At 39.0% G+C, this 13,908-nt stretch overlaps 1 protein-coding gene across 2 annotated transcripts in view; it reads left to right on the top strand.

Moving 5' to 3' along the window:
- The window catches only part of CARMIL1 (capping protein regulator and myosin 1 linker 1), a 186,504-nt gene that overhangs the window by 80,950 nt on the left and 91,646 nt on the right, over nt 1–13,908 (top strand). For both annotated transcript variants that reach the window (XM_072152417.1, XM_072152416.1), the window contains exons 9-11: nt 9,784–9,859; nt 10,667–10,755; nt 11,319–11,413. In XM_072152417.1, the coding sequence (XP_072008518.1) occupies nt 9,784–9,859; nt 10,667–10,755; nt 11,319–11,413 (260 nt within the window). The remainder of the gene's footprint in view (nt 1–9,783; nt 9,860–10,666; nt 10,756–11,318; nt 11,414–13,908) is intronic.

The following is a 13,908-nucleotide window of genomic DNA, read 5'->3' as shown; positions in this document are numbered from 1 at the left end:
TAGTAACGTTAGTTATGGTACTTAATCACTGCGGTCACAAACAGTAGGAGGGTAAAAACCAAGAGAGGTTGGAGGCGGGTTATACGTGCTTCAGAGGGCGTGTTATAGCCAGAGATAATGGTCCCTGATAGGGCTCTGATCACATCCCCGAAGGAGTTTGCTTCATGTAAATAAGGATAAAACTGCATTTTACAACTAAAGTAGCTGTGCAACTCTACGAATAAACATATTGCTGTATTCATGCTTCTGGGAGCTACCCAACAACATTAAAGCGGTTGGCCACTTTACCTTATGTTTTTTGTAATATGTGTATAACTGTGGGAGCAGGATATTAGGTAGTGTATATACTCAAGTATAAGTCAACCCAAGTATAAGCCGAAGCACCTAATTTTACAACAAAAAACTGAGAAAATGTATTTATTCAAGTATAAGCCTAGGGCGGGAAATGCAGCCGCTACTGTATAATAAAATGTCCATTAGTCTCCCCTCATCATTCAAATGTCCATTAGTCTCCCCTCATCAATAAAATGTCCAGTAGTCTCCCCTTATAAGTGAAATGACCACAGGAGCCCCTCAAATTAATAAAATGTCCAGCAGAGTGGCCCCCATTAGAGTAATGTTCAGCAGAGTGGCCCCCATTAGTGTAATGTTCAGCAGAGTGGCCCCTTAAAGAAATAAAGTTAGTATTCACCCTCCGGTGCTGACCCACGACATCCTCTTCTCCCTGCAGCACATCTTCGGGTTCCCAGTCGGGCCGGCAGGTGCACGTCTATGTGATTTGCCGTCACACAAAGGATGACATCAGCAGGCGGTGACACTACTACATCATAGTTTGTGTGCGGGCAGATCACATAGAAGTGCACCTGCCTCCCCGAACTGATGCATGGAGAAGAGGACGTCATGGGTCAGCATCGAAGGGTGAACCTGAAGAGGACACCCGGGGTCAGCACCAGAGGACGAGTACTAACTATATTTTTTTTATATACTCAAGTATAAGCAGTATATACAATAATTTACCATTATACAACTATTAATATTTCTGCACCAGGTTTTTGATATGTAGAGTGAAGCCTCCTGTCTTTTACCTCATCATCCAGAGATTCCTGTCCATAAAATGGCTGCAGATGGAGGGTCATGTCATCCCTAACTGGAGATTGTTCATGAACAGATAAGATCATATGACCCATGGTCAGAAATGTCTGGCTGATGAGGTAAAAGACAGGGGGCTTCACTTTACATATTAAGAAGCTGGTGCAGAACTTTGAATACATGTATATTGGTATATTACCTAATATCCTGCCCCCAACACTTACACACACATTACAAAAAGACATGAGTAACAGTGTCCAAACCCTTTAAGGGTTAATGAAACTGTAATTTGCTGATGGATTGCCTTTTAAATATTTGGTTTGGACTTTTATCCAAAATGCAGATTGTATTTATATTTGTTATTTTCTATAGTTGTTGTCATTTTTTTTCTATTCAATTATGGCAATTAATGGGCTTTGTGGGACCTCCATTGAATTAAGTTACAGCATTCTCATAAACACTTAAGAGACCAGAATACTTGCCTGAGCACTGTGCCCCCACCAATTACTCAATAATGACATAGTGTGGATGTGTGGATGTTTAATCACATGAAATGATTTCCTAGCAATCTACAACTGCTTCTATAAATTTGTGCTTTGTAGCTCTTTTATTGATCTATTTGGTACATTTATCACAAAAATGTGTTGCTCTTCCTGCCATATCTTGTAGTAGCTTAATTGGGCGAAACTACAATTTTCTTCTACTGTGCCTGTAAGTGTTAAAATGAATCTGGATTCTCTTTGTGGAGGATTTTGGTATGTGAATGCTGTGCACGTCTCAATAAAGATATTCACACTCTGCCACAGCTGATCTATCTTGCGCAAACACATTTTGGATTATGAGGCTCTGCAGGATATTTTTTTCCTTATTAGAAACAAGTCTTGACTGTATTAGCGGTTTAATGATTAAATTATGTAATTTATAGCTTCCTTTATCATATCTGAGGTAGACAGCAATTGTTTAAAGATCTCTGCTTGTTTCATCTTTTCTTCATGATTTTATATTTTATAAAATGTTAAAGTCTGGATAGATTCTTAGATTCATGAATGGTGAGTGTCGAGCTGGATGAATGGATAAGTAGAATATATCTATTTTAATACAGATTCTTATATTATAATTTTTGTGTAAAATAAAGGTACAACAACATTGTGTAATGCATCACCTTAGGCCTTAAATTGTAACACATGCCAAGCATTTGAGAAGTTCTTGTAATGTTGATAAGCCTATGCAAGGTAAATGGTTAGCCTTATGTATATCCTCCTGAGATGAGCATTGACTTAAAGATCTTTGCGGCTTATAAATGAATCAATGAATTGCTTCACTGGCCGCTATAAACTAAAAGTGCATCCAGTTGCTCTCATTGAAAAACAACATTGAAGTCAATGTGGGGGATTTATCAGAGCTTTTACTGGCATACAAGCCTTGATAGAGTCACCGTTCCTGGCGGCCAAGATTTTTCACCAATTACGCCACCTGTATGTGAAGTAGGTGTGGAGGGCCATGGAGCGGCACCCCCACCAGCGCACTTGCTTTAGCAGCTGTTCCTGGTGTAGGGTATAGTGCAATTTTATAATTGCCTAGCCGCACAGTCGGTGATTGTATATACTATGAGTACAGAGCTTCGTAGTAAGTCCAACGTGACCAAAGGGACAAGGGTACTACAAGTGCTGAAGTACGATGTGACGGAATATGATACATTTTCCCTAATGTCAACGTGGCCATGTGCTATGTGGTATCCTAGTCCTTCTTTGCTTATTTTAATCTCTTATGTTTTTATGGTTTCTAAGCCAGGAAACAGAACCATGGCAGTCAGCCCCAAACCGCTGATGACGCCAGTTTGGCAAAACATGTCGGATGGGCTTGGTCGAGCACAGTCAGCCCCAAACCCCTGATGACGCCAGTTTGGCAAAACATGTCGGGTCCAAATCTAGTGAGGGCCAACTAGAATCTATTGAGGAGCCAGCAATAGTAAGGCAAATTACTTAATAGGAACAGATTGGGAGGTCTCTATGAGCAATACGCTCTTTACAGCGACATACAAACCTTTTAGGGAGAATTGATCAATCTCCCCATAGGAAGATATTACACTACATGTTCTATAGAGCTTCCTAATAGAATCCTTTTTCACTGACCCTCCTTCACACTGTCTGTTTATTTTTAAATAATGTTCCTTTGTTACCAATCCTTATAAATAAACCTAATAGAAGTAAATTTTTATTAATTAACCCTGGTGAATAAAGGGTATTTGTGGTTTCAAGCCGTGCGACTATTGGTGTTTAAATAAGGAAACAGAGCCATACTCCTTACACTGAATATTTTCAAACCTTTTATATTTCATGGTATTCCACATTATATTCACTAAACATGGGGCATAGATACAACTAGGAGGCAACTTATTTATGTATTTAGGAGAAATAACTTCTATTACATTTACAATATCCTTAGGAGACCTGACACATGTTTTTCGAGGCTGTACAAATTACCAAACAAGTTTGATTCCTAGTAATTTTAGTTTTAACATGTAATTTTATATTCGTACTGGATACATGTCATAGCACTAATAATTCTAGATACTTAATGGGCTGCATTGCTCTTGTTTACAACAAAATACAAATCCCAATAAAAACTATTGGAAATAAACAGTCTACAGTGTTTAGCTGTTGTAAGGGTCAGTCCTCACAAGAGCTAGGGTATTTCTCTCATAAAAAATAGGTTTGACATTGTTTTCCCTTTCTCCTTGTTCAAGTGTATGATCTTCCTAGAACGTGAGCCGAATCATTTTGTTTAGAGACGAGCATCAGTGCCTATATATCCAGTTTCTTTTATATGACACATGCACATACATTTGAATACTGATGTAAGCAGTAGAATATAATGTTAGTAAGCTCAGTGGCGCACAGGCAAGTTTGTTTCCCTTTGTCAGCCAAAAAATATGTATCAGCCATATAAATCATATAATCGTATAAATCATTGCTTGTTTTTTTTTTCTTTCCAATTCACAGAGGGTGTACTGCTGGAAAGCAACCAAAGTATTTATGTTAAACCTACATTTTTAAAAAGTTTATTTTTTTTATTTACCTTGTCGCTTTCTGTATTTGGCCTCTTTCCCACTAGGCCTTAAAAGGTTTTTACTGAATGGAGCATTTATAATACATTTTCATACTTATTGGTTTAAGGGCTATAACTTCCTTTTTTGTGCAATACTGTAAACATGTTAGTTCCTTTTTTGTGGCACATAGGGATAGTTAAAAATAAAAAAGTTAAGGGACCTTTTTCCCCAGTGTGTGATGGTCGTTTTGATATTTTGATATAAAATAGGTGCATTCTTGGACAAACAGGGTGACTGTGGCAATGTTTTTTATTTATTTTTTAGTATAGCAGGGTTTTCTTTTATTGTGGAATATAAATGTGTATTTTTAAATATTCGTTTGAAGAAATTAAAAAAGCTTTGCTCCTTACGACTTTATGCTGCACTCACCATTGCATATTTATTACATCTGTTCATAGAAATGTTCGATAAACGTCTGTAAGGGGTAGAGGTAAGAGCAGGAGATTCACAGGCTAGAGAAAGCGCTGGACGGCACGAAACTGCTGTCGCCTGTGAACCTCCATCTCTTACCTCCACCTCTTACTGCCGTCTGTTGAACTTTTTTAACCCTTATAGGACTTGGCCCTTTTTTTCGTTTTTCTGCATTTGCTTTTTACTCCCCTCATTCCAAAAGTGATAACTTTTTTGTTTTTACGTTTCCAGAAATTGTTATCTATGAGACAAATTCTACTTTCTGTGGCGCCATTTAATATTCCATGCAATGTACTAGAAAGTTGGGGGGGAAAAAAATTTCCATGTCCCCTCTGGTGACTAAACCTTGTTTTCTCCAGATGGCCTTTGTGCCCCTTGTCTTTTAATTTGATTTAATCTGGAACGACTTTCCACCATATTTTTTGTATAACACACAAAAGGAGGAAAAAAAGTCAGCTCACCTCTCTTGATAAACTGGTATGGAAACGGGGATTAGTCCGTGTGACGGATCACCTGGGCTTCTCTACTTCCAAAGGGCAAGCAAAAGATCCCGCTGCAGACGCCTTCCTTAACCCCTTACCGACATGTGACGTAATAGTACGTCACATGTCGGGTCCCGGTGCATGGAGAGGGTTCGCGGACCGAGCCCTCTCAATGGCCGGTAAGTCTTTGCTGCATATTGCAGCAAAGGCTTACCGGTAACAACCGCGATCGGTGCCGGCACGATTGCGGGTATTTTCCTTTGCCGGCGACTTCAAAAATCTTTCTGAGAATCGTCGCTCCCTGTGACTTCATCGGGGAGCAGCGATCCGTCGCCATGGTAGCTTCGGGTTAACCCATTCATTACTATCAGCACATTGTAAGGTCTGAGTAGTAAAATACACATATACACATAAAGTTTTAATCACTCCATTGGCTTTATAAGTCTTGCAGACTCCATGTTTTAATATCCAGTAGACAACAGCTAGTCATTAATAATTAATGCTTAATAATTAAATATGGAATAGTATGTAAAAGCATTACTCATACCTGCTGAACCCAATGCAAACTCTGCACCAGGCTCAACTCCAAAATATTTTTTGTTGTTCCCTACAGATGGGAAAACATAGTAGTAGAAATAGTATCCCAACTAGTGAATGGAGATGTTTACTTATCCTCCCAGCATATTTTTGGAAGTTTTCTATATGTTTTACTGTGCACATGTTGACGCCCCTGATGTGCCCCTTTTTCCCCCTTTCAACACCTCCACAATAAGCTAGCATGAAGGGGGTTCTGACACAATTCTACACCAGGTCCTGTCCTGCTGGTGCTTTACAGAGTCTCCTGGTAGATACAGTGTGGCAGGGATTACATAGCACGAGTGTATGATAGCCTCTCAACCCACGGGGGAGATTTATCAGATAATGTGCATTTACTAAAGCAGCCCTAGAGCTCCAAATCAACAATTGTTGCCCATGACATCACCAGAGAGATAAACGGTCTCTACACTTCTAAGTTTGTAGTCCAACTAAATGAAATTTATGTGTCAATATAATGACAGCACTGCTAGCATTGGTGCCAAGAAATGATTCAAAGAAACACATTGCCCCATGCAAATACCTCAATTTGATTCCTTGGCTACAACTATGAGTCAAGAAGCGGTTATGAAAAATGGTAGCACATAGGTTTACTATGACATGGAATGCAGTATGTAGCTTTTATGTTGTGCAAAAAATCCAAATCCAGCCATGTCGAAGGCAACTCATTCTTTATTAAGGCATAGTATTAAGATCCAAAGTGTGTTTCGGGGCCAACGACTTAATCTTACAAATAATTTAAGCATGCAAGTGAAATCAGACACTCCCCCAATTCATTACATAATTAGATCGGATTTCCGGAATTCCAAGGGAAGGGGGCGGGAATTACCATTTACCATGTAAATTAAGAAAGTAACTTACCATGGATAACCTAGCCTGCGTATAGATGATTGTAAAACACATATATGTGTATGAACGTGAGCATGTACCTTTAGGTTACCTGTTAGTAAAGAGAAGTTTTGTATTAGAATTAGTTTTTATGCTTGGTACTTTGTGCTTGTAAATATCTTAATCCCTTTCGCAGTCCTTCAAATTTTACAATATTTAACAGAACATTTATTTGTTCTAGTAAACAATTCAACTGGCTATAACATGAACATAATGGCATACTTTCGTTGCGATGTGGAGGAGGGGTGACCCCTTCCCTCTCCCTAGCGATGCATGGAGCACGGAGCCATAACACAGGGAAAGATAGGGCATGTCCACATGCGGCACTGTATCGGTCCGTTCAGCCATTGCCGTCTATGCGGGACTTGTGTATGGATGCAAACTTGCATCCCCTCCCCAAGAACCCCCCCCCCCCCCCCCCGACGGTCTTGTGAATTAGGCCTAAACATATAGAGAACATGTTGTAAACGATTTGAGCAATCTTTTATATATTTCATGGGAAATGTTGTGTGACAAATTTTTAATTCTCTTCATTATGAACTGATAAGATATCTTGTAGAAGATTAACAAGCAGAGATGAGCACAAGTACTGTGATTCTGTGGTTATCTCCAAAATTCCTGCTGACTGGTGTACTTTTGTTTAGCATAATGAAAAATTTGGAGTTAATTGTTCAACGGAAGCGCATATTAGGCCAAGATTAGCTACACAACACATTTATATGCTTGTTCTTACTAAATAAAATAAATTCACTTTCTATATTTTAACGAAACTGAAACTTGGTGTCTAGATCATATTAGCAATATGTGAAAGCAGTTCTTTTTTACAGTATCATAGATGGCTAACACTGTGCAGAAACCTGGACCAACAGCATTATAAAGGAAATCATCGTGGATTTAATGGTTTCAACCCAAGCGTACTTACACGCTTAAATGTGACCCTTGAAACGGTCAGCCCTTCTGGCTGCGGTGCATGCTAATCCTTTATCCTTTGGCGTTTTATACCCACCTCCGCTCTCCATTCCCCTACCAGAGAGCCGGTGGCGCCAACTAAGCCGGAAGGGGCTTCTATTACATTCACAGGACCCTCTGATGCTAAATTTAAAGAGTAACCGTGATTTCCAAAAAACGTTATATTTTTTTTTTTGCTCAGAATGATGGTTACACTTTAAAAGTCCTTTGTCACGAAAAAAAGCCATTTACAGCTAAACAAAGAACGGATCCTGTTTGATGCCAGCGTGTAGGTATGCTTGGGTTAAAACCACTAAATTCATGTCCAAAATGAATATGAAAATCCATAGTCATTCTGGGCTTAGGATTCCACATTGCTTATTAAACTATTGAGGCTAATTAGCATGGAAATCATATACATTAAGGCAGAGGGATTTTAAGGGAACCAGTCAGCAGAAATTGACCTAATCAACCACAACCAGTAGGTCACCAAGCATATTAACAAGTTTAAGATCATATCTCTTTCATGACCAAATGTAGTTGGACCAATCGCCCATAAAATCAAATTTGAAGTGACATGTAAAATGGATGTGGTGGCGTCATGGAGGCAGAGATGTTAAGCTCTGAAATCAAGCTCTCCTGCCTTAGAATTTTTATTATTTTATAGAGCACCATTAATTCCATGGTGCAATACAATATGTAAGGGGTTCAGATACATTACATTAAGACAAAAATGCAAGCGCAAAATACAAAACTACAGTGATCAGCAGCAGGAGGACCCTGCCCATGAGGGAACACAATCTATATGGGTGGGGAAAGTTCGAGAAATTAGGTGAGGAACCAGAGCAGTGCAGTTATTGTACATTGTAGGTGTTCCTGAACAGTTGGGTTTTCATGTTACGTTTGAAGGTTTGGAAAGTGGGGGACAGCCTGACACATTTTGGTAGAGGGTTCCAAAGTATGGGGGATGCACAGGAGATGTCCTGGATGCGGTTGTGAGAAGATTGCATGTTAATAGAGTGAAGCTGAAGGTCCTGTGAAGGAGATTATGCATGGGGCGGTATTGGCTGATGAGTTCAGAGATATATGGAGGGGACGGGTTGCTTTGTAAGTCATGGTTAGTATTTTAAATTGAATTTGTTGTGTAGTGGAGAGTCTGGCAGAGTGGAAAGGCAGAAGAGAAGTGAAGAAACAGATGGATTAGCCAGGCAGCAGAGTTTAGGGTGTATTGGAGACGCATTAGAGAGTTAGCTGGAAGACCACAGAGAAGAATGTTGCAGTAGTCCAAGCGGTAGATAAGGGCATGGACTAGTAGTTTTGTAGACTCTAGATTGAGGAAGGGTCGATTGAGAGATATGTTCTTGAGATGGGGGCAGTTTGTAATAAGGCTGAAAGGAAAAGGCAGAGTCAATGCTTTTAGTGTAATTGACTGTTCTGTCTCCAGAGGCATCATAAATTGCTCTCTGGAATTTATTTTTTTCTCTGGAGTTGATTTTCTGGATGATGTTTGCAAAGTGGGTCATTAAAGACATATGATATCTGGAAGGTGTCAAATGAAATCTACCAGTAGTATTAAGTAAAACTAAATTACAGGTACCTATGATCCGCATCTTTTTGATCCCGGCTCTGGTTCTCTTTGATCTTGACATGCCACAATTGCTGGCAGGAAAAAGTTATAAAAAGCAGCCCGGAGTGACGGGCAAAGATGTCTCGGTGCTTCAGGCATTAATTAATCACGCCTTTCGCGTTACATCACCTGGCAGAGAGAGGTGACGTCAAGTGAAAGGCGTGAATAATTAACATTTTGTCCTCGCGCTGCGGCGTGTTAAGATTAAAGAGTACCAGTACCAGGATCGCGGAGAAGAGTATGATAGGTGAGTATCTGTAGTTTAATTTTGCTTGATATCACTGTTAGATATTTTTGAAAGTCCTCAGTTTTTTTTTATTTTCATGAGTTTTAGTGTGTCCCTAGCCCCACACGTAGTTGTTTTTTTTATCTATTAATTTTGATTGTTTTGTGTGAAAGTTTCAATTGGAACGAGAAAATTGGATTTAGATATTTCCTTGAGAGACCTACTACTGTAATAAACAAGAAAGCATGGACGTTTTCTACATATTCCATCCTTCCATTTTATTTTATTTATTTTATTGTGTCTTCCAAAACATTTTATTTGAAATATTTGTGTCTGCTCTCCCTATAAAAAAAATTATTCCCAGTTTTTACAATATCTAAGCTTTGTTTCGGTGCATTGTGTTTTCCAGAGATTTGATACCTATTGTAGCAGCCCTAGAATACAATCTGTGGTTTACAAAATTATCATCAAAGGACTTGAAATTGGTGAGTAGCGCTCTACTGACAGTAAACCTATATCGTGCCTATTGGCAGTAAACCTTTTCATTGTGAGGTTTATATAAAGGGAAGCAATACTTTACAGGCAATAATACTAATAATTTTTATATAGTGCCTTCATATTCAGTAGCCCTTTGCGAATCAATTATACAACACTTTAACAAAACTCCTTTATTAAAAAATATAACAATATTATTATTGCTTTTGACCGTGGTTCCCCACAAGCTTTGAGAAACTTTACAAAAGTCTGGGTATTTTTTATTTTTTTTTGGTCAAATTTTTGGAGTACAAGGAACCATTATAGGAATAAAACTTCGATGTAACATCAGGTTAAAAAGCGAAAACCATGTAAGCGCTGATCATTCTGACCATGCAAGGCCTTTTTCAACCCAGGAAAACTGTTTTTTTCACAAGCACAAGCAATGGTGAGGTATACTCAGTCAGGATTAGGATCAATGATGGAGACCTAAGCGAAAGCAGCAAAGCACTAGTTGATTTAGGCAACAAAATAAATTCAAGAGTTGTGCCAATACTTTTTTTTTCTTTTTTAAATTACTACAAATTTTTTACTCTTTCGTGTCTGCAAAATACTGGAGGTATACTCAGACGGCATTATTTTTACTCTGCTGGAAAAAAAGGAAATGCGACCTCTGGGTAGGATACATGTAACCTTCTCTGAGACAGAATACCTGCAGGATATAAACCGATGACCCCAATTCTACAAGCTATGCAGAGATAACACTGATACTTGTCTAGAAATATTTCTGAAATGTCTGTAAATTTTTAATATTTCAGTCCAATGATGTCTGTGATCAAATCTTACGAGTGGTGAGCAGGTCCAGCCGGTTGGAAGAATTGGTTCTGGAAAATGCTGGGCTCAGAATGTAAGTATGAAGAGAAGAAGGATAACCGTAGCCTCTCCTCTGCCTCAGTTTGTTATTTATTTTATTGAATGGATCCATGCAGCATCTCCCACCAATGCAAACTGCCTTAGTGCAGGGTGCGCCAGATAATTGAATAATGGTGACCAGTCTTCAATAATCACGTGCACCCTCCGCTGCTCGGGAAATGTGCATCTTTATTTTTTGGTGCACTCTTAATACACGCCATGCAAGGCATTTGTGTCGAGTCGCAGTAATAAACCTCTCGCAAACGCCGAATAAGCACTACCACCCCCAGACAGAGAGCAGCCGTGACACAAAACTTGCACAAATTGCAAGCAGATTACATGTTCTTTCCAGTGCAAAGTTACACAGAAAACGGTGCAGCCAGTTTAATATATCTATTGAGTGAGATAAAAGTGGATTTTTTTTTTCATATTAATAAATAGGTAATGCTTTTTAAGACCTCCATCAAAACGATTCAGAGTGAAAATATGGACAATAAAAAGCAGGTGTTGCCATTTACTGTTAATGTACCTAACATTGCCATTTTCCTCTTTTTCAAGTGATTTTGCACAGAAGTTGTCCAATGCTCTTGCTTACAATCCAAACTCAGGACTCCATACTATAAACCTTGCGAACAATCCAATTGAAGACAGAGGTAGTGTATTTGTTTTTCTTGTCTTTGCTTATTCAAGTGGACTGTTGTAATATATGTTGTTCATGTGATGCTTTGCTTTTAAGTTTTCCAAAGCACCTTGGGTCAAACCTTTCATGGACACCTACAGCATACATTTTTTATAATGAATTGCTTTAAACGACTCTATTGCAAAACATTCAGAAGTTTGAACATTAGATGAACCTTATTTGTAACAACAAACTAATTTACATTGTATGTGTAACAAACAAGTTACCAAATGTATATATTTAGTGAAGCTACTAAATATATTCACTTTTTAATAGTAGTTAAGAGTTATTGGTAATGGATCCACTGTGTTATGCTAATCAGAGTGCAGGAGGGGGTGGTGCATGACTCAAAAATTTCAGGTCTTTTCAGGTTGTGTTCTGCACAGTAAGTTAGGTTTTCCTGTAGTGTTTTTCTAAAACCTTTCCAAAAGGCACATATGGTAGAGTATATCATTAGATAAATATTTTGTCAAAGTACAGTGAACAATATACAAACCAGAAGACCACTTAGTGAGCACTGCCAAGCTTTAGGGAAAAGTCTAAAATTTTTACATTTTAGAGTAAAATTATCATTTTGTCACCATATTAAAAACCTATATTTTAATAGTAAAGTAAATTATTCATTTTACACTACTGTAATTTGGCAGCAGCATTTTTCATTAAAGGGGTATTCCCACGAAGGCAAGTTTTTTTTTATATGTACTCAGGATAACAAAATAACACATTCTCAAATTCACTGTTATTAACAAAAATGCAGCATTTCACAGATATTAGTCCAACCTGTCTCTATCAGTCCTGCTGTACACAATTTCAGTTACCCCCTAGGCACAACCCTGTAACCTCTGACTTAGGGTCGGGTTGGATTTCTGTGTGAGATCATAGAGCTAAGATTATTGTCTTTCTGCTCTGTGCCTGAAGCCACGCCCCATGCACGAAGCTCAGAGACACTCACTGATTACTCCCTGCCAGGAGATTGTAAGGAGAGAGGCTGCAAACTACCAGGAGATAAGTGATCAGTCACATATCTGTGAGATGGGGGATGCAGGCACATATCTGTGAGATGTAGCAGAGCTCACAGTGTAACAGTGTAAAAGTCTGTTGACCTCTGTCTGTCATGCATCTCTGATCTGTCTCATCTCTGTGTCAGTGTGTTAGTACGATGTGAGAAGCCAGATGAAAGTGTTTATATGCCCTAACCCTGATAATGTAACCACATTTATAATCCATTTTGTTCTGTGCGGTGCCAATGTATCTGCTAAGAGAGGCCCGCCCATACCCTGAAATATAACACTGACCAGCCTAGAGAGTGATAGGAACTAAAACAGCAATAAAACTGAGTAAAATTGTAAAGTAAGAGGTTAAAATTATCTTTATTGTGAACATCAGTAGAGGATTGAAATGTGAGAATTTTCTTTCATGGGAAACCCCCTTTAAATGGACACCTGTCATGAGGTCTCTGTCACTATTTCTGTCACCACTACCTGTTGCTCACAGCCTTTATCTAGTCAATTCATACATTAATCATTATAAAAGGCTGGTCTCATGGTCAGAGGCATTGTTGTCACCCCTGTTACCCCTCCCCTCTCCTCCCCCTGCTCATGTCTGTGTGTAATGTGTAGTAAAGCATTGCTAGTTTCTGTGCTTTACCTGCTGGCATGCTCTCCCTCCTAATACACAAGTGTGACACGCAGACATCACCTACACATATATCTGACATGTTCTGCTATAACATGGCTGTTGTTTCCCTCCTATACACACACAGGCTGCAGGGGGCATGGCTGCCAGCACCAGGAAGCACATGGAGGAGCCATTACACCATTATATAGGCTGTCAGTCAAGCACTGGGGGGTGTGGCAGTGCCTCCCACTCATGAATAAGCTGGACAGCTTGAATATGTTAATGACTCATTGGACATCTCACAGGTCATTTGCATACAGCTTTAGGACCTCAAAGTTTGAACTTTGTTTTACTAAAGACCGCCATAATAGTTGGTCATTGGGTGGCAACGGGAGACCACCCTCTGCATATCAGGAAAAAGAATGGCTATAGCTTCAAATGGACTGTAAATGGGGGTATGTTTAATCTTTATGTACATTCTAGTTGTCAAAAGTCCTAATATGTGTTTAGAAGTCATTTTATCCTTGAAAGTCTGAGATACTTTTTTCCTAAAAGATGAAACTAAATTATGTTGAAGGGCTTTGCTTATCAAAAAGCCTCTCCTTGGCCAGGCAGTCAACCTGTATTTGCCTGTGCAGTTGAAATGAATTATTACATTTCTGATCTGGATTATAGAGAAGCATCCCCTTCCATAATGTCCATATGGCTTACGGGATATAGGGACAGGAATTATGCAATGACCAGGGGTAAGTAGACTTTTGTACAGGCAGTATTTCCTTAAAAATAATCTGAAGCTGATAAATTTGCTGCTGCCTCTTCCCATCTTTTAACTGCTGCAGCTTGCAGCCCAAT

Source organism: Engystomops pustulosus, chromosome 5 (genome assembly GCF_040894005.1).
Source record: "Engystomops pustulosus chromosome 5, aEngPut4.maternal, whole genome shotgun sequence".
NCBI lineage: Eukaryota > Metazoa > Chordata > Amphibia > Anura > Leptodactylidae > Engystomops > Engystomops pustulosus.
Note: the sequence above shows the minus strand (reverse complement) of the source record. Positions and strands in the feature narration are given on the sequence as shown.